We start from the raw sequence: 22246 nt of genomic DNA, 5'->3' as shown, positions 1-22246 counted from the left end.
AACTTGCACAATAACATGTCTTAATACAGACGAAAACTTCATTATGTAGTTTTTTTGTTATTAAAAACAGGTTGGGATCAATAATGTGTATGCACTGAAATAAAATGTACACCCATATTATGTTTTTGCCAACAAGTTTATCTGATTGTGAGCTGAGTGTTTTTAGAAAACAACACACAGGACCCTTCAAAAGACTGAACGGCCCTAGTGACTCCTCCCTCTGAGCAGCTGACCAATCGGCGCGTCGGGGCGGAGCTGACTTTACCGGAGGAAGAAAGACTCTTTCAGACACAAGCGTTAGTCGCCATTTTGAAGAGCTCAACCTGCCATCACCGGGACAAGACCGTTGTTGCGCAGCAGCATTTCATAGCATTTTAATTGTATTTTTTGCCTATAAAAGGATCAATGTCTCGATTCAACAATAATCGCGGTGGCCTCGGAATGAATAATTTCCAGCAACGCAGAGGGGGCATTGGGCCCGGCGGGCCGATGCGGGGTGGTCTAATGGGAAACCCCAATTTCAGGAGCCATCCTTTCCACAATCAGAACCAAATTCGAAGGGGACAGAACAACAACTTCAACAGACCGCTTAATCAAGGACCACAGACTCCCCAGAAGCCACAACCTAACCAGTCGCTTATCCCTCCACCAAGTCCTGGTCCGGCTCTCACCATGAAAGGCCCGATGCAGCAACAGCAGGAGAAACCGACAACTGTCCCAGAACAGCCGCAGCCGAAACCGACAACCCCTACGCCTCAACCAAAGATCCAGTCTCCCCCTCCAAAAGCCACCGTGGCCTCCCCCCCACCTAACCAGCCGATTAAGGAGCAGAACCTTCCGCTGAAATCCCCGGTAGGAAATACTAACGGGCAGAAGCCGCCTCCACAACCAAGCCCCAAGTCGGTTCCCCAACAAGGCCCAAAGCCAGGCCCTCACCAAGGCCAGAAGACTGGGCCACACCAGGGAGTGAGGGGAAACCCTTATCACGGACAGCGAATGGGGCCATCACCAATGAGGCCTAGACAGGAGCCAGATAAGATCACCACAAAGAATGAAACACCGGCGTCAGATGGGAGCCAGGATAAGGTTGGTTTATATTCTGTCGTGAATAGCTAACGTCAAGTTGCGCTGTTGTTAGCTAGCGTTAGCTTATTCATAAATAGCAACACGTTCGCTTAGCAAACACTATGCGTCCCGAGCGGGCGGAGTTAACGTTCTTAATGGCTTTCAGCTCTCCCCTTGAACGCCGCCTGTGCCGGTGTAAGCCGGGACAGAAATCACGCACCTACTATTTTTTTCACTTTAGTGATCCGCCATCTTGTCTAAAAATCCATACGGTCACATGAATTCAAAATGCTAACTGGTAAAACAAATATGTTCAGTGAAATTATTTTTGTAAATACATTCTCACGGGCCTTCCTCTTTAAGGAATTGACGTTCGAAAATACAGGCCTAGCGTATTTTATTCATAGTTCATCGAATGGGGGATGGGTGGAGGACGACAGGCTGTTACGTGACTGAGCACCCACGCGAACAAAGAAATAATTACATTTAAGCTTCCTGTCTTGTTAATCCCGTTATGCAGTGTCTTTCCCGCATTCAATTTGAACTTGAATGTAGCCGTGTAGAGTTTTAACGTTTCATCGTTTAATCCGCCAGCAGGCGTTCAAGGCGACGCTCTCCATGCTTCTGAAACCCGGCGAGAAGACTTACACCCAGCGGTGTCGTCTGTTCATCGGAAACCTGCCCAACGACATCACCGAGGAGGATTTCAAGAAGCTTTTCGCCAAATATGGAGAACCCAGCGAGGTCTTCATCAACAAGAGCAAAGGCTTTGGTTTCATCCGACTGGTAAGACACCACCTCCTTAATTTTACCCCAGTTTCATAAAGTACTGGTACAAGAAGCCGGTCCACATTTTGATATTTCCTTAATAAACCATGTAAGAGAAGTCAATTTTGTGGGTTGTGTAAGCAAAACTGTTTTTTGGTCAATAATGAGATCTTGAGGACTAACGTTACATTTGGTTTGTCTTAGGAGTCCCGTGCACTTGCAGAGATTGCAAAAGCAGAGTTGGACGACACACCAATGAAAAGCCGACCCCTGCGGGTCCGGTTTGCCACGCACTCCGCTGCGCTGTCTGTGAAGAATCTGTCACCCTTTGTGTCCAACGAGCTCCTGGAAGAAGCGTTTGCTCAGTTTGGAATGGTCGAGAGATCCATCGTCATTGTAGACGATCGTGGCCGCTCCACGGGCAGAGGCATCGTGGAGTTTGCATCCAAACCTGCAGCCAGAAAAGCCCTGGATCGGTGCAACGAGGGTGTCTTCCTGCTCACCACGTAAGTTTAGAAATAGTTACAGGACGTTTTGTACGGGGGTGCATCAATGAGACAATAAAACTCCATAAAATGTGCTAGAAGCAGCATTTGATTGTTCCTCCCTTTCTAGGTCACCCCGACCAGTTGTTGTCGAGCCCCTGGAGCAGTTTGATGACGAAGATGGACTTCCAGAAAAGCTCGCACAGAAGAACCCCAGATATCAAGCGTAAGCAAATTAAAGATAATCTCAGCCACTTTCTTTCTTTGGTAATATGTTTAGCTATTATGCAAATTCTATACAGGTCTTTGTTTTGTGAGCAGCAGATGGGAGTGCGGGGTTAGATTCAATGATTGCAGCTGTTTGGTTGGTGTGGGGTGGCAAAACCTGAGTAAATCAAAGTGATTGAGAGAAAGGATGCTACACTGGGAATAAACAGTTTAATGGACAAACATATTGGCCGTTAACATCAATTCCCATTAACTATCCCAGTCGATTCTGAAAGAACACACAATCTATCGTTTCAACAGAGAGCGCGAGGAACCGCCTCGCTTTGCTCGTCCTGGCACTTTCGAATACGAGTACTCCAAGCGCTGGAAGTCCCTGGATGACATGGAAAAGCAGCAGAGACAGCAAGTGGAGAAGAACATGCGCGAAGCCCGCGAGAAGCTGGAGAGCGAGATGGAGGACGCGTTCCACGAGCACCAGGCCAACCTACTCCGACAAGGCAAGTTTAGTTGTATTGTTGCTGTATTTACAGAAATCTATCACTTTTTTTGTTATTTATGTTCCCCACCGGCCCACAATTAAATGCATTGGCGGCTTTTCAGATCTGCTGAGGAGACAAGAGGAACTGCGACGCATGGAGGAGGTGCACAGTCAGGAGATGCAGAAGAGAAAGGAGATGCAGATTAGGTATTTATGATCAGCGGAATTCTTTTTGGTTGTCAATCAAAGAGAATGTTGGTAATCTGAACATCGCTTAACAGTTGCTCTCTTGAAAGTGAAACAGGTGTTTATCAATGCAAAACTTCGATCACTCATGTTTTTTTGTTTGTAAACAGACAAGAGGAAGAGCGCCGGCGACGAGAAGAGGAGATGATTCGCAAGAGGGACATGGAGGAGCAGATGCGCCGCCAGCGTGAAGAGAACTACAGGATGGGAAACTACATGGATGTGAGTTCACCTTAAGCTCAGAATACAAGATGATATTGCATGAATATTTGTACGGTTCAATAATTAATTTATTGTCATGGTCATTTTGTTATTGCAGAGGGACCGAGAGATGAGAATGAATCCCGGTGGCGCTTTGGGCATCGGTAAGTTGTTTTTCAGTTATTTCATTGATGTTGCTTATTAAGAACCCACAGACATTAAGATGGCCCAATGTTTATAAGACAATTCTGTTCAACAGCACCACAAGCCTCAACGTCCAACCTTGTTAAACTCAAACAATTTCAGAACGGTTGTGAATTTTTTTAGGATATAGCATGTATTCGATCCACCCTGTTCTCACTGAAACCAGATGGATACCTTGAGTCAGCCCATCACGGTTCTATATCTTAACAGGCTGTGCAAGGGGGTTGTTCTAACAAGTGGATTTTGAGTGCAGTACATGTATTTGACTGATGTTTCTGTCAGATATGCCCTTTGGTGGAGCCAACCAGAAGTTCCCCATGGGCGGACTGGGTTTTGAGGGTCAGAAGGGAATGGGACCAGCCGCAGGAGGCCTTATGGGCAACGAAATGGTAACGTATCCCACTTTTTGTATTGCCCAGTAGTAACGTGGTTTGTGTCCAACTTTCCTGTTGGAGAGACTCACTGTTGATCTTTTTAAGCAAAGGCCAGCTGGCCCCGCATGATAAGCAATGATGAATAATTGGTGCGCCCTGCTGTCTTCGGGCGGCTTGCTGGTTGTTGAATGATACAGACATGTCTGGCTGGTGGCGTTTCTCTTAATGGTAAGCCACGCCTCCTGAGCTACGCTTTATCTTCCCAAGACAGTCAACCTGCACTAAAACTTAAGAAAATGATCTGACTGCTGTAGACTGACGTAAGTGGCTCTGCTTACTCGTATCACACTGTTTGCGTAGTGGACAGTTTCTTGGACAGATTTTTTTCCCTCCCCATTAATGTTCTCCTAGTTTACCTAGCTTTTTAAAAAAATCTGAGTTTGATGTATCCTCCGTCATGACAACTCTTCTACAATCCAGTTTAAGATCTGAAGTAGTGGTTTTAGTCAATCTTCCATTAACCCCGCAACAAGTTTTGCTTCTATTACTGAGCAGTTATAATGCCTCGAGTGCAGGCTGACGGTATAAAGCATTCAATCTTGGAAACAGTATTCAGAATGATATAATGCAGCTGGATTAATGGACGGGCGCGGGCTGGGAGGAGGATGATGATGTTGAACACTGGGCTATCATCTGCCTCTGCAGAGTTTTAGTTCCAATGTCACATTGGTCTCCGGATTACAGCTGACCGGTAAACATGTGTTAACATTGTAGGTGAAAAGAATTTCCAGAATATTTTTGAACCAATCGTTGAACTTCTATATACAACATTTGAATTTGCGTTGCAACATTTGCTTCCACTTGCTTGACCAGGTTTTGTACTTAAAGTGGTGAGGTTCTCTTTTGTATCTTTTGACAAACTTTATTCATGCTTAAAAAAATAGCGCTAATTCTATAGTCTTGCTATGAAAATAACAATTTTTAATTTGCATTGTTTTCTGAGATGAAAATATTTTTAGGTCAGTTTTGTTGACTGTTGTTGGTGGTGGCAATGCATCATTTTCACAATCCGTGGTGTGTGCAAGTCATATCTAAATGTAATGCTCAGGTTATGAAGGACTGAGCGTATTGGTGTCGATTAGGGCCGAAAGATCTGACAACGCGTTCACTGAATACTGTGATTACATGTCATCTGACGCTTTTATCCAAAGCGACTTACAATAAGTGCATTTCAACCATAAGATACAAACTCAAAAGGACAGGATACAAAGTGCAATTTCATCAAATAAGAGTCTCTACAAGTTTCTATAGATGAGAGCCATTACAAGTGCTACAATTTGTGATGCCCATATTACTTGATAAGTGATAAACAAAACCTATCCTAAGAAAAAAATATGCTGGGTGAAGTAGAGATACCAGAAACTACTAACGTTCTAATACTATTAGTATACTTAAATCAATAAAATGATGCTAGTTTTTTTTTGGTGAAAATAATTCAGTTTGTCGAGCTTCACTTGTTTGATCTTGATTCAGTTACTTTTTTTTATTGCAGCAGTCATTCTGAATGACTGACCAACACCAGATCTTTGTTAGGAGCAACCTTCTGCCAATTGTATTCATGATCCCCCCCAAAATAAACCACAGAAAAGGCAATTGGTACAAAAAACGTTCAATTCATGTTTGCTATCATGTTTGATAGTTTTTAAGATATGGAATCAATATAATAATTATTGATAATTTGAATCAGGGCTGCTGGAACATTATCTGTAATGTCTTGCTAGTAAAAATATTGCTACCCTATGCTGTAAGAATCATTGAATTGAACTCAAATTTCTAGAAATTTTTTATTTAATTGAGGCATTAAAAGTAAGCACAACTTTTTCTAAAATATAGCGTAGTGCAATATTAGTCTCAATGTGTTGACCAACATTATTTGGCACTCTGACTATGGAAGATATATTCAGAATAATTTTATATTCTAAGATTAATTTGTATGTTATCATATTATTCTACCACTATAGTCTCGTGTTGGAACGCAAGCCGCCTCGTTTGAGTTTTTTGTTTTTTGAGACATTCACTTTCTATCACGCTCTTCTAGTTTCACAGCACGTCCGGATTGGCATAAAATGTACATTTTGGAGAAATGGTTATGCTGAATGTTGTGCAATGTTGACATCATACTGTGCCAATATATTCTACACATGTATAGCTGGAACTGATTATTGTCCCATTTGGGACCCATAGTCGAGTATAGTCCACATTTTCTATGCAGTGCCAAAGGGGCACTGTGACAGTAGAGCAACACCATCATTGCCTCCCAAGAAAATGTTTTGAACTCTACTCACTATTTAGTCACAGCATTTGTGTAAAAACAAAGAAAAAAAAGTTCCTAATTCATACAGAAAAGACGTCACAAAGTTTAGTCTCTTAAGCATTTCTATAGTCTTATTATAAATACCTCCATTCAGAGGTTGGGTCTGTTGCTATACAGAATGATCTTTAAGAGATCCGTTTGTGCATCATTTGAAAGCTGCCAGATGATGTAAGTAGAAGTGAGGCTAGTCTTGGCATGCACTAGAGACACCCAACTAGGTAGGCACTGACTAACGAAAGCATTACCCTCTCTTCCTTTTCCGTATGTAACCTGTGGCACCTGTGGATCTTCATATTGGAACGAACGGTTTCTCCGGATGTGTCTCCTGCTGGTTGTGTTGTAAATTTCACAATATAAAACAAAACACCTCTATTGCCCTACCTTTTTTTTTTTTTCTTCTTTTTTTTCCCTTTAAACATTTCCACATGGACATGAACTGTGCTTGTGCACTGAACCTGTACCGTACCCCCTCCCGTCCTATCTGCCTGCCTGGCAAATTGATTCCCCCCCAACAGCGCAACGAGCGCTTTGCCCAGGGCGGTCCTAGGGGGATGGGTCCTGGTAACCCCGGGTTCGGCAGGGTCCGCGAGGAGTTTGATGGACCTGCTAAGAAACCGCGCTTTTAAAATTGCTGCCCTTTTTGATGCTCCCAGCAGCACTATTTTGTATAAATTCTCCACAACAAACCTGTTGAGACTCATTTCTTGTATTTAAGTTTAAATTGTTATTTGCTGCATTTTAGCCTGACAATTTACTCATTTTATGAATATTTCCCTTTTTTATTTTGTATTGTCAGTAGTTTGGAAAGATGGGACACCCTCGTGTGATCTTTAGTGGTTTCTGATCCATGTATAATTTTCTTTTCTAGATGTATTATGCTCTGTGAGTCGCCGTGAACTGATAACTGTAACAATTCTCTCTACCTTCTATGGCTGTGTTTTGTGCCATACGTCTGGAGTAAGCATGTATTATAATAAAGAGACATTGGTTGTATCAGGGCAAACGTTAGCCTTCATTCCAAAGATTGAGACGTGCAGTAAAGGCAACAAAATACCAACGTTTGGCTATTTGAAAGAAATGCGGACACAGTAGTTCTTAAAGGGTCTATGTGTTACCTCTGCCGCGATCCTTACTTACTTTGTTCTGCGACGTGTAGAACCCTTTCTTAAAGGCCCCGTCTTTGCTCTCTCCAATCAGTTTATTAATCTGTGAGAAAGGCTGTGCTTAAGTGGACTGCGATATTTAGCTTCTGCTAGGTCCGCATCCAGGTGATGCCATTAATTCTCAACACAACTAGCTATTTCGTTGGAAATATCCCGTCTGTCGTACCGTTCACACGCCCCTGTCGGCCGTATCGCCGTCCGCCATGCAACCTCGCACCGAAAATGAATTAGGCACACGTGTTGTACAGAGCTGTTGACCAACTTTAATTAATTAGCTTTTTGTAACTGCTTTTAGTCTTTTTCCGGAAAAGCAGAAATACAATGCATAGATCCTTTAAGAAGCGTGTGTGTGTGTGTGTGGACACATTCTACTAATAAGACATGCTTAATGACTCCCAATGTGTCCTGGCTGTGTGTTTGGAGGTTGACTACGTTTACATGCAGTCAAAGATAAAATGGCAAAATTGCCCATCCCCGTAGCATCTCTGAATTTAATGAGTTGTAGTACTTTAACTTTTTACACTTAATAAAGCCATACTAGCTGATTTCTTCGAATACACATTTGATACTCTTATTTTAACATGCTTCTCGCGCCTGCTCGGCCTGGTGAAGTCAACTTACAATGGAGCTAGTCCGCCGTTTGTATTGTTTGTGGCGCATATGCACAGATTGGGGGACATAATGTCAGTTTCCTCCTCGGACAGATGAGCCTTTCCACACCTGCATGTAAACGTAGTCCTATACAGTTTAAACCCCTTTTACCTTAAGTTAATGCAAAGGAGTTTTTATTATGACCATACTCAAGTAGGGGTGCACCGATCCGATATTAGGATCGGATATCGGCCGCGATATTGACAAAATAGCTGGATCGAGGATCGGAAAAATGAACCGATCCACGGGCCGATCCACGTTTTCGTTTTTTCTCCTGACCTACGTCATTCGTCAGCTTCAAGTGCGTCGCGCATGCTAAAAGCTACATGGAGCGAGCCAGAGAGTCGGCTGTGTGAAAATAGTTGGCGTGGCAAGCGTAAAATAGTTCGTCAGCTGAAATGTTTGCAAACTAAAGGTTTCGAGGGGAGGTGGTATCAATGCAAGGTACAATACTACCAATTTACTCAAGCACAACATCATGCTAAGGAGCACACTGAATTCCTGCAGCTCAGCAAAAAAAAAAGGAGCGGACAATACAGCCCAGCAAACTTTGAAGGATGCATTTCAAAGAAAGTTTCCGAAGGAAAGCTTTAAAGCTTCGGCGATTACACAGAAAGTTGTCGAATTCATTGTTTTAGATGCTCAACCAATGTCAGTTGTTGAAGATGAGGGCTTCCGTCGCCTACTGGAACACTTAGAGCCGAGGTACTTAGAGCTCTCTTCCATCACGCAAGTATTTTTCCGAGACCGCACTGCCAGAACTGTACATAGTTTGCGAACACGTCTCGAAAGGGATTAAAGATATAAAGGCTATGAGCTTTACTACAGATATATGGAGCTCTGCTGTGTCCAATGTCGCTTTTGAGTTTAACGGTACACTGGTTGGACTCGAGCTGTACACCACATGGTGCAATGCTTCAAGCTAAAAACTTTCATGGTTCACACACCAGCGATACCATTTCGGCTGCAATTAAGGATATACTTGACCAGTGGTACATTCCTTTGAATAAAGTGCATGTCATACTCAGTACTCGGTCTGTGACAGAAGGTATACAGTTTATTATTAATTCAACAATAGTATCTGATCGGTATCGGGTATCGACAGATCCACAAAGCCCAGGGATCGGAATCGGGACTGAAAAAGTCGGATTGGTGCACCCCTATAGTCCAGTTGCATTATTTGTCAGCAAGAGGAAAACTGCGTGTTAAATCTCTGGCAAAGGGCTCAGTTGAACATTCATGTGGTCAATTTTATAGTCATAACCACTATAAACTAGAGATTACACGTAACAAATGTGTTCATTCAATGGATGATAACTCATACATATTTCGCCCCAAAACATCAGTGTGACCAACTATTTTTGAAAATCAAGACCTTTTATGCATCCAGGATTTTTACAGCGCATGATATCAGGTTATCATGAGCCAGGTAACACAGTATGAATATGTGAAAGGAACGCTGTGACAAAACATTTGTTGTGCTGGACCTCTGAGAAGACCAGAAATCCAGTTTGTCCTAGAGAGAAACTGCATCGATGAGGCTCGTACCACAGTGGGATCACTCTGCTGCATCTTTTTTTTCTTTTTTGACCAACACATCATGACCTTTCACATCCTCCCTTTTGTGAATTCCATTTTTCGTCATTCTAGAGATTTTTTATTGGTTTGACAACTTTATTCGGTTTTACACTGACTTCTAATAGCGAGTGATGTGGCCGGATGGATAAACCCACATGGCTGTGGTAGAAGTCCTCTTTCTAGCTAATGGACGAGCTTTCCGGTGTTGCTCGCATACAGCCGGGCGACTCCGTGCTTTTATCTTCCTCACATCAAGCTTCGGACTCAGACCCCACTGGGTCGTACCATTAATTAGGGTGCATTCAACAGGACCCCGTTGACCCACACTCTTTTCTGCTTTTCAGGAGACATGTGTGCTTTAGTTGCATAGAAGTCATGTGTGGCCAAACACTGAATTTCTTACCTATTTAGATCTGTGCCTTGAAAGCAGCAAACACCAAAGGCATAATTGGTCAATAGTCATTAGAATCACTAAATCTGTTTTGACCTTTGGTGGCAGGATACCCCTTTGGTTGACATTTGGGTCACAGGTGATAACCGAACCCTGAGGCCTGCAGGTTAAAGTAAAGTCCGAGTTATTGACCTGTGCACTTGAAATGCACATTTTTACCACGCTGCCCCATGCGGTCGCTTCCACTTGAATCATGTGAGATCTTCTGAGACTTTTTGACCCCACTTTGGAGTCAAATGGACACTGGTTTGCATCTGCAAACTATTCTCAGAGTTGTGTGGTAGAAGATGGGATTGGCCCTAAAAGTGAGTGTAAGTATTCTTGTATTAATTTCAACTCAGTAGATTTAGCCCATTTCATTTAACTTTTAAACAATCGTTTCACTTGACTGCTTTTTGCTGTTTTATTTCATGGAGACTGAAGATGAAGCCAGAGAAATAGTAGTGGAACGGACATTCCCAGTCAAATCCACGTAGCAGGGTAGTGGCTTCTTTTATACCAATTAAGTGGTCGAACTTTGAAATAAATTCCTCCACAATTTCAAGCTATTCGTGGCCGGTGGCTGGCAGCAGCGTGGGGCCTGAGCCACGGGCCGTAACAAAAGGGCACTAATGACGTGTGTTGTCGCCATGACAAACGGCACTTTTTGCACTGCAAAGCAGTTGAATGTCCGTTCTACTCCTATTTTATTTCTGTGGTTGGCACACATTTTAATTCTTTCCCTGGCATTAGCTCCATGGACAGTCTGTGGGCTGGTGTGTATTTATATGTAGTTGGAAAAAAGGTGTCCTTGCAGCAGCACCACTTATGATACGGTTTGTAGCATGCTTAACTTTCTTAGGTGAGTTAAAAAAAAAAAAAGTGGCGCCACTTGTTTATTGCTCTTTGGCTATATTTTCTCAAACACGTTAGGCTAGACATCAAGAAACTTAACGTTCCTAATGTGCAGAGTGATAATGTACCTGCACAATAACAAAATATGTAATGCTAAATTATTTTGGCTCCTTTTTTAAAGTTATGAACTAAATGCGTTTAAATACATATCTTTGCTTCTTCCCCACTGTGTTACCCCCAAAAGCCGCAATTCAATGATCACTAAGTGGACATTGTGGAAATACAATATATAATGTGCATAGATGCAAAACACATTGATCAGTGAAGATGGTTACAAACATTAAACAGTCCTAACGTTGCTTGTGACTTTCAACCTCCATTTTGGCCTGAACTTCAAAGTGAAGCAACAGTTCCCATTTGTTATTCAATGCTGAAAAGCTGGTGTTCAGGGGGCTTTAACGTTCCTGAGAATATTTATCATCCCACATACAAACAAACAATTCACAGTATCCTTTTAGCAAACCTGTCCGGGTGCAATAGTAACAATGCAAAATGTTACATTGTGTCAATCCTTTGTCTTTGAGTATTGCTACAAATTTATGCCCTTTTTTTTCTCTCCATCAAATGAAACTCATAAATGCTTTTCAGGGCAGCCGGGCTTCCATTTCTCCCATAGAACAATAATACGCTACACTATTTGAAATACATTTTGTCCATGGCGTTTTTGCTTTGTTGTAAAACATATCCACCTCCATGTGGCAGCCGAGAACCCTGACAAACACCTGCAATGGCCACGAAAAAGGACTCCACGTACTGGTAATAGAATTGGATGTCATGGCGTGTTCATCTGTAATAATACGTGTGTTTGTTATGTACATTGTTTTCTTTAACAGGTTTGACCAGCTTTAAGGATTGTGGACTGTGGAGCAATTTGGCTGTTTAGCGTGGACTCAGGAATGATGGTGATTTAAGCTTAGTGGCAATCCTCATGAAAAATGTTCTAACCCTGTAGATAAAATTTAATATGAACCATTGTTTGAGACAAGAACGTAACTAAACTGCAACTCAATGGATTCTCAGCTTTTCCAGTTGGTTATGTGTTGGATACTCTCCATTGTGAAAGGGACCTAATTGTCCATGAGCAATGTAGCCTCAGCTAAATATCCTTCTGCCAACTTACTTTTGCTTACCAAGGTATTTACTTTTCTTTAAGCGGTTGGCAACAGCGAATGCCTACATCTGCTTCCGATATTTATGGCTCCATGCTGTAGTTGCATTATTCTGTAGTGGCAGTGAAAGGACCCGTTGGTGCTACAGCACTGCTTTGGTCTGAGTTGGCTAAATCAGTTATGCAGATCTTTTTTGTTTGCCAATTCTAGATTTTCGGCCTATCAAGCCAAATTTGACGGATTCTTACTCAATACTGATTTTACTGAATTGAGGCTGCACATTTATCCGTTAACTATTAGCTTCATTAATCATCTGCTAAATGCTCTTCAAACATTTGTTGTTCCAATGAAGCCTTTTCAGGGACATCTTCTGCTGTCCACGGGACCCCATTGGTCTTGAGCCCTGACTTTTGTTCCTGCGGTGCCGTAGAAATAAGAGTACGTCACGTTTACACAATTTAGCCGTCAACTAGCGACCAACTTGTCGCTTCTCTTTGCATCCATTTTCTGCAACCAGTTTACAACGGCTGAACAAATACTGATTTTTTTGGTCCTAAGCAAGCTTTTTTAATTTTTTTATTTAGCGTACCAAGTTCAGGAGTGAGTTGTTCCAGGTTGGATTTTTTTGATCGCTAGATTTATTTTCTAGATGACCAATTTTCTATATCAAATCATAAAATTAACCGGAATCCTAAATAGATAAAATTAAAGATTTAAAGACCGATTTGCGAGGCTTATGCTCTTAGTGCTTTATTCCTTGTAGACTTTTCTCACTATATGAAGATTTACAAAGGAGAGAAACTCGACGACAAAGCTCATTTAGTGATTTTTTTTTTTGTAGACGTTTTAACTTTATTTCCTGATTGAAATGTTACCTTTGGAATTGTCACTTGGCATATGACAAATTACCATTGGTAATGCACTCTGATATTAAGGGGTAAGAAATTGAATGTTTTAATACTCATCTTAAATCCGCCCTGTGCTTTTGTGTGCAGTATGGAGTTCTTTGCTCGTCCAACGGATGTTCTTCTCTGAACATCGTGCAAAATAGTGCCTTTGCTCATCGACGTGACCGACGTTTAAAACTTGTACTGTTATGTCTGTTGTGTACAATTTGTTTTTCTTTAACAGGTTTGGCCCTCTTTAAAGGTGTTGGACTAAGAAGGAACGTTCCAAACCAAGAAATTCAAAGTCTGTAGCTTCTTCGCCTATATTAATGAAACTCACTCACTGTGGACCAAAAGGCATTTCTCCTTTTTACAATCCTTGGATGACAGGAGGTGGCTCTGTAGATTATATCTATGTATCTCGTGAAGTTGCCATTTTGCCTTGCGCAGGACTGGGGTTCCTTCTAAGATGGAAATCAAACCTTACACATTGACATTTTTGCAAGTCTGCAAGTACATTTTAACACAACTACAGTTTCTACATTACATTTCCCCAATGGCCATCAGTTACATTTTAAACAATGTCTTCCTTCAGGATATCTAGATATTGCCAAGGCATTTTCAACTTTCTTGTTTAAGTGAAGAAGGTAACTTAAGATTTGACAAAGGTTATGTAAAAACCTGTTATGAGTAATATGGTAGCTCACTTCAAATGATTCAGCAGTTTTTTTTAAAGAGGTTCAAGACAGTGATTTCCCTTATTGCCAATACATTTTGATGTTATTGGAGTTAAACTGGCAACCCAATCCTTGTCAGAAACAAACACGGTAATTAGATAAGAAGTTTGAAACCAGGTTACAGCACATTTCATGGCATTGTGCGTAAACGTTGTTTAAGACGTTTTATTTACCTTTCTTGGAGGCGAATTGAACAGCAGTCAAACACGTGCAAGAATACACATTAAATCTGTTAGATGTCCAGAACAGTGATGTCACTTTTCTAACCAACACACTGAAGGCATCACTGGGTTACATCAAAGCTTTGACATGACATTTGACACACGAGAACTTCATTGTTAAGTCAGTTTGGGTCTGCGTTGTTCCCTATTGTTGACCTGGTGTCAGAGGTCATAACTAACACCAAAATGTTAATGGCATCATGCCTAAAGAAAAGACTCTCCATCCTCACCCATGAAAGCTTCAGTAGTAGACCGGACGGACCTCCCATTCCTCAGGCGGGGAGTCCCATGTGCCCTGACCAGTGGCAGAGAGGATGGCGTGCCGTGCCCGTGTGTGTGTGTGTGTCTGTGTTTCATGTCCTTTGGGTAAATGAGAGGGTGCGTTAGCTGCTGTCAGCCAGCTTGTCAAAGACGAGCTGCCCCAGTCCACTATAGAGGCTCTTCTCTGCAGTTGGGTTACATTGGCGATGGGTAGTTCTGCAGAAGTCAGTGGACAGTAAAGCCCGGACTTGTTTGCACTGCAGCCAGAGAGGTATGCTTACACAGAGCCGCAGAAACGAGCAAGGTAAGTGTCCATCCATGTTTTATTATACAAGATGCACAGTTGTTCTCCCATGACTTAACGCTTCTGTCCTCTCGCACCGCGCCACTGCTCTGTAGTGACGCTCCACAGGGCTTCTGGCATCACACTTGCAATGAATGGCATCACAGTGCAGAATCCAGTCCTTCAAACCTCTGTGTGCGGAACATGGTGACGCGTCGTAGCCTGTGCAGTGTGTGTGTGTGTGTGTGTGTGTGTGTGGTTTTAGTAATTTGGTTTCGGCTGAGTCACTGATCCAACGCTGCAGTTTGAGTAGTGTGGTTGGATGCAGTGCTGCTGTCCTTTTGTGAACACTAGAGCAAAAAATACAATTACCTCAATGACATGATGCTGAGCTTTGGTACAAGCAGGTGGTGTGCAACTATAACCGGAAAGTAAAAAACAAAAACTCATGGATGGCATTTTCCACTCAAACGCTGTGACATTTTTTTCTTTTATACTTTTGTGTTTATGCCTCTAAATAGCTTTAATACTCTTTGTGCTGTTTGGGGGGGGGGAAACCTTTTAATACCACTTTGTTATCATTTTAACTACATCCAGTAGCTTATCTTTTAAAAACAGTACTTCATGCTGATCTTTGTTCCTCATTCATTTAATGTTAAAGGGCAGTAGTCCTAATGTGGCTCTTTCAACTATAGTCAAATCAAATATTTAAAATGGTAAAAGTTTTCACTTGTGCATCAGCCCTGGTGACGGCTCCATCTGTGGTCTCACTCTGTGAAAACTAAACATGACTTTGTTGTGGTTCTGGGTCGGGCCGTCTTTGCAGCTTAAGGGTCACCTTGCTCTGGTTGGTCTGGGGGCGATTGAAGAAAACGTGAGTCCCATGTCTGACATTCTGTTTTTGTATTCCTCTGCCGTTTGCTTGGATCACAGCCTTTGCAACTTAGTTTGTATTTTATTAATTCTTCTGAGAATCCCCTAAAGTCCCATGTATTAAAAGGAACACTTGCTGAACAACTAATATTACTACACACAGCAAATTATTTCCAAGTATTATCTGAAAATGTGAGTTTTTTTCTTGCATTTAAAAAAATATATATTTAGATTTAGTACATCTTGAGCTTTCAAAGGGTACCTTTTTCAATATCCATTAAACGTTTGCCTCCATAAATGCATTTAGTCGATCTTTCTGCTTGAAAGTAACTTGAAAATGTTCAAGTCATGATTAAAGAGTTTCTTCACTTGTGTAAACTTACTCTTTACGCAGTCAGGAACAAGGAGTCTGCGTGACCGGTCTTTTTAAATATTTAGCTTTTTCTGTCAGGAAAACTGTAGGATGGGCATGTTACAGGGCGAAAAGGCCCAGATGCTGATCCCAACATAGACATTACATGCCATTTTGCTGACTTTTTTTTTTCCAAAGAAACTTACAATAAGACTTTTCCAAAGACAGCAGAGACCAGATCCACTGCTTCTTTTCTTACTTTTCACAATAAAAGGCCTTCACGTGGACGGCGCACTGTAACTGTTTAACAGATGCAACGGCATAAAACGTCTCACTGTGGTTCAGGGTATACAGCAGCTATGCTTAGCCTGGGTCATTGGGATGGTGGTAGTTCCTGTGCAACTCTATTTCAATCTATATTTAAAAAGTTGGCAGCGCTCCTTGTATGAAGTTTGTGTTTTGCAGTGGAGTAATTTCCACCTGTGTAGCTTATCCATCACAATTTTAACGCTCCTTCTAGAGTACTGTGATGTTTCCTTTTTGCATAAAGCACCACAATAAACTACAGACTTTGTAAACTCTCGCTCTACATCCTGTGCTTGGTAGGAAACGGCAGGATTGTATTGACCTTCTCAGGTGCTGGTTGCTCCAGATCCTTGGGAAAGGAAGGTGGAGGTGACGCGTGTAGTTCTCGTGTGCCGGACTCGACCGCTCTCCTTTCCTCTCTCCTCTCAGTACCTCTCGCTGCTCCATATTTAGTCTTTCTGTTTGAACCTGAATGGCCAGTCATGGTGAAAGCACATCACCACTGTGGCTCTTTCCTCTGCTTCACCTCGTGCGTGGACATGACCTTGCAGCCGCGAGCCACCGTGACGGTTCTCCTCTATGCAGAGGGAACCAGGCGTATCTAGAAGCATCCGTCTGCACTGTGATCCATTCTCTATTTCCATGGTCCCGATTGACCACAGGGATATTCTCTTATGTCCCGCCTCTTGAGTGTGATGCCAGAACAACCCTTTCGGCCTCTAGATGGCCTCGTCTAAAAAAGGGCAATGCCTAAAGGTCTGCACGACTTCCACGGGAAATGACCAGGTCCGCTTCTCCACGAGCTTCGTGGTGCCGCTCCGAGCTCTGTGTGGGCACTTCATTTTTTGCAGCAACACCCTTGATGTGTCGATACAAAGTCCAGCTTCACATGGCTTTGTAACAGAATTACCGTCCCCGAGGTTTGCAAATGATCCGAACATTGTCACGAGTTTGTCCCGTCTCAAACAGCCTACTCACCGGATGCCGAGACGCCTCCAAAAACCAGCATCTTCAACACGACACCATAAAACATGTTTGTACTTCTCACATTTACATTGTAATGCATGTTGGCATAACACCATGACCTAGATTTCCTGCTAACACATGTTTCTTTTTTATTTTAATACTCAGTCACTACACGCGCACACACAATCTCTCTCACACACCCAAACACGCCTTGCTCTCTTAAAATATTAAATACAACAAACCGAACAGTACCGGTAGAAACCTGCTGACCAGTTCTCTGCCCGACTCTCATTGATTGTCTCTCGCCACAGGAGCCTCGGGCCGCCGAAGGAGGCTGAGAACCGTCTGCGCTGAACCGGGTAAGAAGCCAGGGGTCAGACTTTGACGCGCAGGCTCAGCTTGGCGCCTGTAGCCTCGCTGTCCCACGATGGTCAAGAACTACAGATTTAGTTTTTGGAATTTCATTCGGTCGTCTTCGCCGCCCACAATACAATTCCACCGTTAAGTTTGTTACAATAAGCAGTTTTTCTTTTGTTTCCAGGTGAAATGAAAGCGATTAAAAATGCCAGAGCTGCAGGAGACTCAACTGCACTGCCTGTTGCCACGAATGACCTCCATGTTAGTTCCCGTCAGTTTATTATCCACACTTGTGTGAAATTTCTAAATATTTCGGTTTAATCTCCAATGGTTGTTTTCCTCCCTTGCAGAGCTGCAGGTTGTGGAAATGACGCGGTACCAGGAGGCGTCCAGCAGTAGGACGAGCAGCTCGCGGTCCAGAGGAGCGATGCGCTGTTCTGTTTTGAGGAATAATAAATGATACATTGAACTGACCTCTTTTGTTTGTATTTTTCTGTGTGGGCGATTATCTAAATAACTGAGTACTTTATTACATTGAGTTTGTAATGGTGGCGAGTCAATCCAAGACAGTTAGTTTGCTCTAGACCTACTGCTGCTCTTTATACACTCCTGAGAAGACTTCACTGCTTCCGCTCTGAAACCAGTCCAGCTACAATTAAGGGGGGCGGTGCAATGTTTCTGCTGCTGGGTCACACTCATGGGTTTTGGCTGTCAACCCTGGAGGTCCGTCCCTGGAGGCAGGAAGGCGATACGGAGGACCCAACTGAAGGAGGCCCGATGGGGGCCAGTTTGGTGTCGTCTGACCTCAGCTGCTCTCTGTGCCTCTAGCAGCTAGAAACATGTCACTAAGTGGTATATTTATGAATACTGGCTACCTATCTCAGGGGTCGTCAAAGGACAACGCCCTCATTGGTTACTCAAGATAATATGCTAGAATTCTGCTTCATTCAAAATTGCAAATTGAATTTTCCCTCATGTTAAATCTTCAAGCAATTAGAATTTTAAAGGTATATAGTTGGAATAAAAGTCCAATTAAGTTTCAAATCTCACTGATCAAAATAAAGGCTTATTTCATAATATGAAGTGTAAAACTTTCTCAGACTATCTAAAGTAGTATGTAAACATTTTACAATACAAACACTTCCAATGATACTATGAGTATGGAAGTGACAACGGGGTCCTGAAATTGGAAAGTAAAGCGCGGTGACGCTGAGACTAAGCACAAAAAACTTTTTCTGTTATAATATATATTATAATCTGCACAATTCATTATGTGCAGTATCCAACTAAAACTGGGAGGCACAGAAAAGTCACCGTTTTCCTCTGCAGCTTTAAAAATCTATAATATTTGAATAGCTTTGGTTCATTGTTCCCATCTGCGTGTTGACCACCTGCTGCCCCTGGCTGTAAGCTGACCTGGGGGGGGGCAGGAGGGACGGGAAGCAGCAAAGTAGGTGGTGTCCACCGGACCATCTCCAGCCCTGCATGATTAATGGCCATGCATCATTGATGCCGTCAGCTGCCCACAGCCGTATAATCCCCTAACCGTCCGACCCCCCCACATGTCCTGCAGACACACATCGAGATCTTAGCCGGAGTCCACTTTGCTCGCTCTGTCTAGCGATCGTCTCGCCTTTGTGTGGCAGAATAAAACCAGTTTCTAGTTTAACTGTCAGAGCACATTTTCAGGGAACTTCTCCACAGCTGTGGGACAAAGTCAGGGACCAATGAGTGGCACCATTGGAGCTGTGCACCCAGCGGCCGCGCCGGGCCGGGGTTTGGACACCAGTGGAAGGTGGCATCGGAGGGCCGTCCAGAAGGGCCGAGCTCTGGTTGAGACCTACGCGCTCCCCAGCTCCGTGCACCCTCCGCCCTCAGCAGGAGGAGGCAGGACCCCCGTGAGGCTGCCCTCCCTGGTAGCTACAGCCGTGGGGCCACGCAGGCGGAGCAGCAGGGCTCTTCTCAGGTGAGCTGCACATCAGAATCCAGCTGAAGGACCAGGAGGATTCAGGGCACATGAAGCTCTGGCTTACATCGGCGTCAGCGAGCATCTGTTTTAGAATATATACTGCTTTTGTTCATGAAGCCTCAAAAACTTACAACAATCTCAATTAAAAAAAAGTCTCCATTTCCAGCTGTGTGTTTCTACTAAGTAAGGAGGTCCGGTCATGTACAAATCCTGCCCAATAGGTCATTTACAGCTCCAGCCTTTGTTTGGATCAGCAAAAAAACAATGATGGGTTTTCATAAACAAAGTTATGGATTTTTCATCTGTAGCTGGGTGTTTTATTTTATAAATGATGACAATAACATCAAAGAAAAAAGGGGAACATTAAATGTTTTCTTTGAGTGATAACAAGTTGGGACAATAAAATTTGTTCATGACAAAAGGAATTTAAGAGACCGGCACTTAAACTTATGAATTTTTGTCTATATATCTTCCTGAGTCTGACTAAAAATATCACATTTTATCATATTAAAGAACCAGACTCCTATATTTTATTCATGTCTGTAGGTCAAAGAAGCACCCAAGCACAATTACTCGAGAGAGGGAATCCACTAGATTTACAGGTCATTGCTTAGGTTAGAAAGTAAAATGGTTAATTTATTGTTGTTGGTATAGTCCCCATTTTACTACATAAGAGAATACACAAGAAACACTGTGGGGTGGTGGATGATGTAGCCCGAGTAAAGAAGCTGCCCCAAAGGCAAACTGGTACAGATCCAACCTTCCCCGTTTCCTGTCTTTACGCTAAGCTAAGATAATCTAAGCTAAGCTAACTGGCTGCTGACCGCACACAGACATGAGTATCAGTCCTCACATCTGACTCTTGACAAAAACATTTTTTTACTTTAACTTCAATGTAAATTAAACAATTTATTTTTCAGTTGTATGCTTTAATATATTATATTATTACATTAATTATTTGTTTGTCTGAAGCATCCACTTGTCCGAACAGAGTATCATGATGGAGGATGTTGTAATGTGTACAGGCTGTGCAGCACTCATACGACAACAAACTGACTTGACTTTACTGGACTTTATTTACGTTATATTTATTTCCAATGGCTAGTAAATGTCATATCACACATACACTTCAAAATCCTCAAACAAAACAGCACAAAACAAAGGCCTAAGTTCTAACCGTGCACCCTGATCACTGCAAGTGTGATTAAGCGCCTGCACAACCCTCCTGTCATCTCTCAATTCATTTCAGCAAAAGAGCCTGTCGAGGGCTTCACGCTTGACTGGAATTACAGTATAATTGTTTCTCAATGTGATAGCATTATGTGGGCCTCTTCTGCTCCCCCCCGACCCCGTGTGTGTCACAAATCTCAGTTGTGGAAGCCGATACTGATGCAGCTCCCACGCTGGCTGCGGGGGGCAGAATGTGACCTGAGGAGTGGATACTAACACACGCGTCTGAGGCTTAAACACACACATGCACACACAAGCAGGTTTTGAATAACCATCAAATAGATGATGAGAAAGAGGAAGACAAAACAACTGTTGAATGGGTTGTCTTTTGTACAGCAGTTCATGGTCCCAGAGGGTAAAACCTCCATTACTGTCTCCCCAGCCACAGTGAGCTGTCCCTCCTCGTCCCAGACGACAACGTCCTGTTCGAGAGATTCTCCTCCCACCGTCGCCCCAGCGTTGCTCCAAAGAGAACCCCGCCTCCTCCGCCTCCGTTTTGCAAGTCATCAGTCCTGCTCTCTTGTACGACGGGCCGCCCGCCTGTGACCAGCCTGCCCCGTCAGCACCAGAACCGTCAGCAGGTCCAGAGCTGCAGCACACCGGCCTACATTCACTTCTCCCGAGCCATCCAGCTCGGCCCAAAGCCGAGACCAGCGAGGAACGGTTTCCCCTCCCTGAGCCCAGAGGTGGTGCACAGTGACCTCACGGTGAGGCAGTATCCCAACTCGCTGTTTCAGGGAGAGCCCTTATCTGTCGTCGGGAGGCCTTGTCTCCTGAGCTACAGTGACTGCCCCCCGCCGGCCGCTGCCGCTGCCGCCGACAGTCCGGCTCGCACTCAGCTTCACGTGTTCCTGCCCACGGAGGCCGCAGGAGAGGAGGAGGGGAGCGAGTCGGTGGACGAAGGCTTCATGGACGAGACGGACAGTAAGATAACTTCTCTGAAGCTGCAGCACGGAGCGCCAAAGACACCCGTGATGCCGCCCGTGTTGTAGCACCATTTGGACAACATGTGTATGGACAGGGCTGTGCGTTTACATTTTGTGCATTACGGGTCTGTGTGCTAGATTCCTTCAATCAGGTGTAGGAAAATCTGAACCTGAGATGTTCCACTGTGGAGCGTCTATGTGGTTTGCGGAAAGCCCTTTCCTGCTTCAACGTGGCGATACCCTGTTTAAGAACTTGATCGAGAGTACTGACCTCAACCCCATCCAATACCTCTGGGATGAGATGGAGCGGTCACTATGATTCTGCCCTCATCCTTAAACATCAGTGCTTGAGCTCACTCGAACCCTGGATGGCTGTTTATCAAGTTCTCTTTTCTGGAAGTGAACCCTAGAGGGCAGTGCATCACTTTTTCTGCACTAGACTAGCGGGTTTTGCAGAAGTGCGAAGTCTGAAACCTGGAGAGCAGGGGCTGTTGTTGCAACACATTGACGCTTACTGTGCTTATTTTGCCATGTAGTGTACGTCTCTAAACCGAGCAGATGCATTGAACCGAAGGGACAAATTCAAAACATGGAAGTTACACAGATTGA

The 22246-nt window shown here is 43.4% G+C and overlaps 1 protein-coding gene across 4 annotated transcripts; it reads left to right on the top strand.

Annotated features, from left to right (window-relative positions):
• The first annotated feature begins 184 nt into the window (after positions 1-184).
• sfpq (splicing factor proline/glutamine-rich) lies at positions 185-17985 on the top strand. 4 transcript variants are annotated; one of them, XM_078080755.1, is made up of 12 exons: positions 185-1086; positions 1663-1851; positions 2038-2339; positions 2449-2544; positions 2847-3043; positions 3147-3231; positions 3381-3492; positions 3590-3635; positions 3958-4064; positions 17467-17514; positions 17697-17773; positions 17863-17985. In XM_078080755.1, the coding sequence occupies exons 1-10, from the start codon at positions 406-408 to the stop codon at positions 17491-17493; spliced, it is 1842 nt and encodes a 613-aa protein (XP_077936881.1). In that variant the 5' UTR covers positions 185-405; the 3' UTR covers positions 17494-17514; positions 17697-17773; positions 17863-17985. The 4 variants fall into 4 exon arrangements, with proteins under 4 accessions (XP_077936881.1, XP_040044489.1, XP_040044491.1 ...); XM_040188555.2 differs by having other exon boundaries at positions 1660-1851; positions 6939-17514; XM_040188557.2 differs by having other exon boundaries at positions 209-1086; positions 6939-17514.
• The last annotated feature ends 4261 nt before the right edge of the window (positions 17986-22246 follow it).

Source organism: Gasterosteus aculeatus, chromosome 10 (genome assembly GCF_964276395.1).
Source record: "Gasterosteus aculeatus chromosome 10, fGasAcu3.hap1.1, whole genome shotgun sequence".
In the NCBI taxonomy this organism is placed as follows: Eukaryota; Metazoa; Chordata; class Actinopteri; order Perciformes; family Gasterosteidae; genus Gasterosteus; species Gasterosteus aculeatus.
The sequence above is the reverse complement of the archived record's forward strand: the minus strand, read 5'-3'. Positions and strand labels throughout refer to the sequence as shown.

Coding starts and splice junctions, on each gene's coding strand:
- sfpq (XM_040188555.2), top strand. CDS start 406: ATGTCTCGATTCAACAATAATCGCGGTGGCCTCGGAATGAATAATTTC. Junction 1,087..1,659: donor CAGATGGGAGCCAGGATAAG/GTTGGTTTATAT, acceptor TTAATCCGCCAG/CAGGCGTTCAAGGCGACGCT. Junction 4,065..6,938: donor GCCTTATGGGCAACGAAATG/GTAACGTATCCC, acceptor CCCCCCCAACAG/CGCAACGAGCGCTTTGCCCA.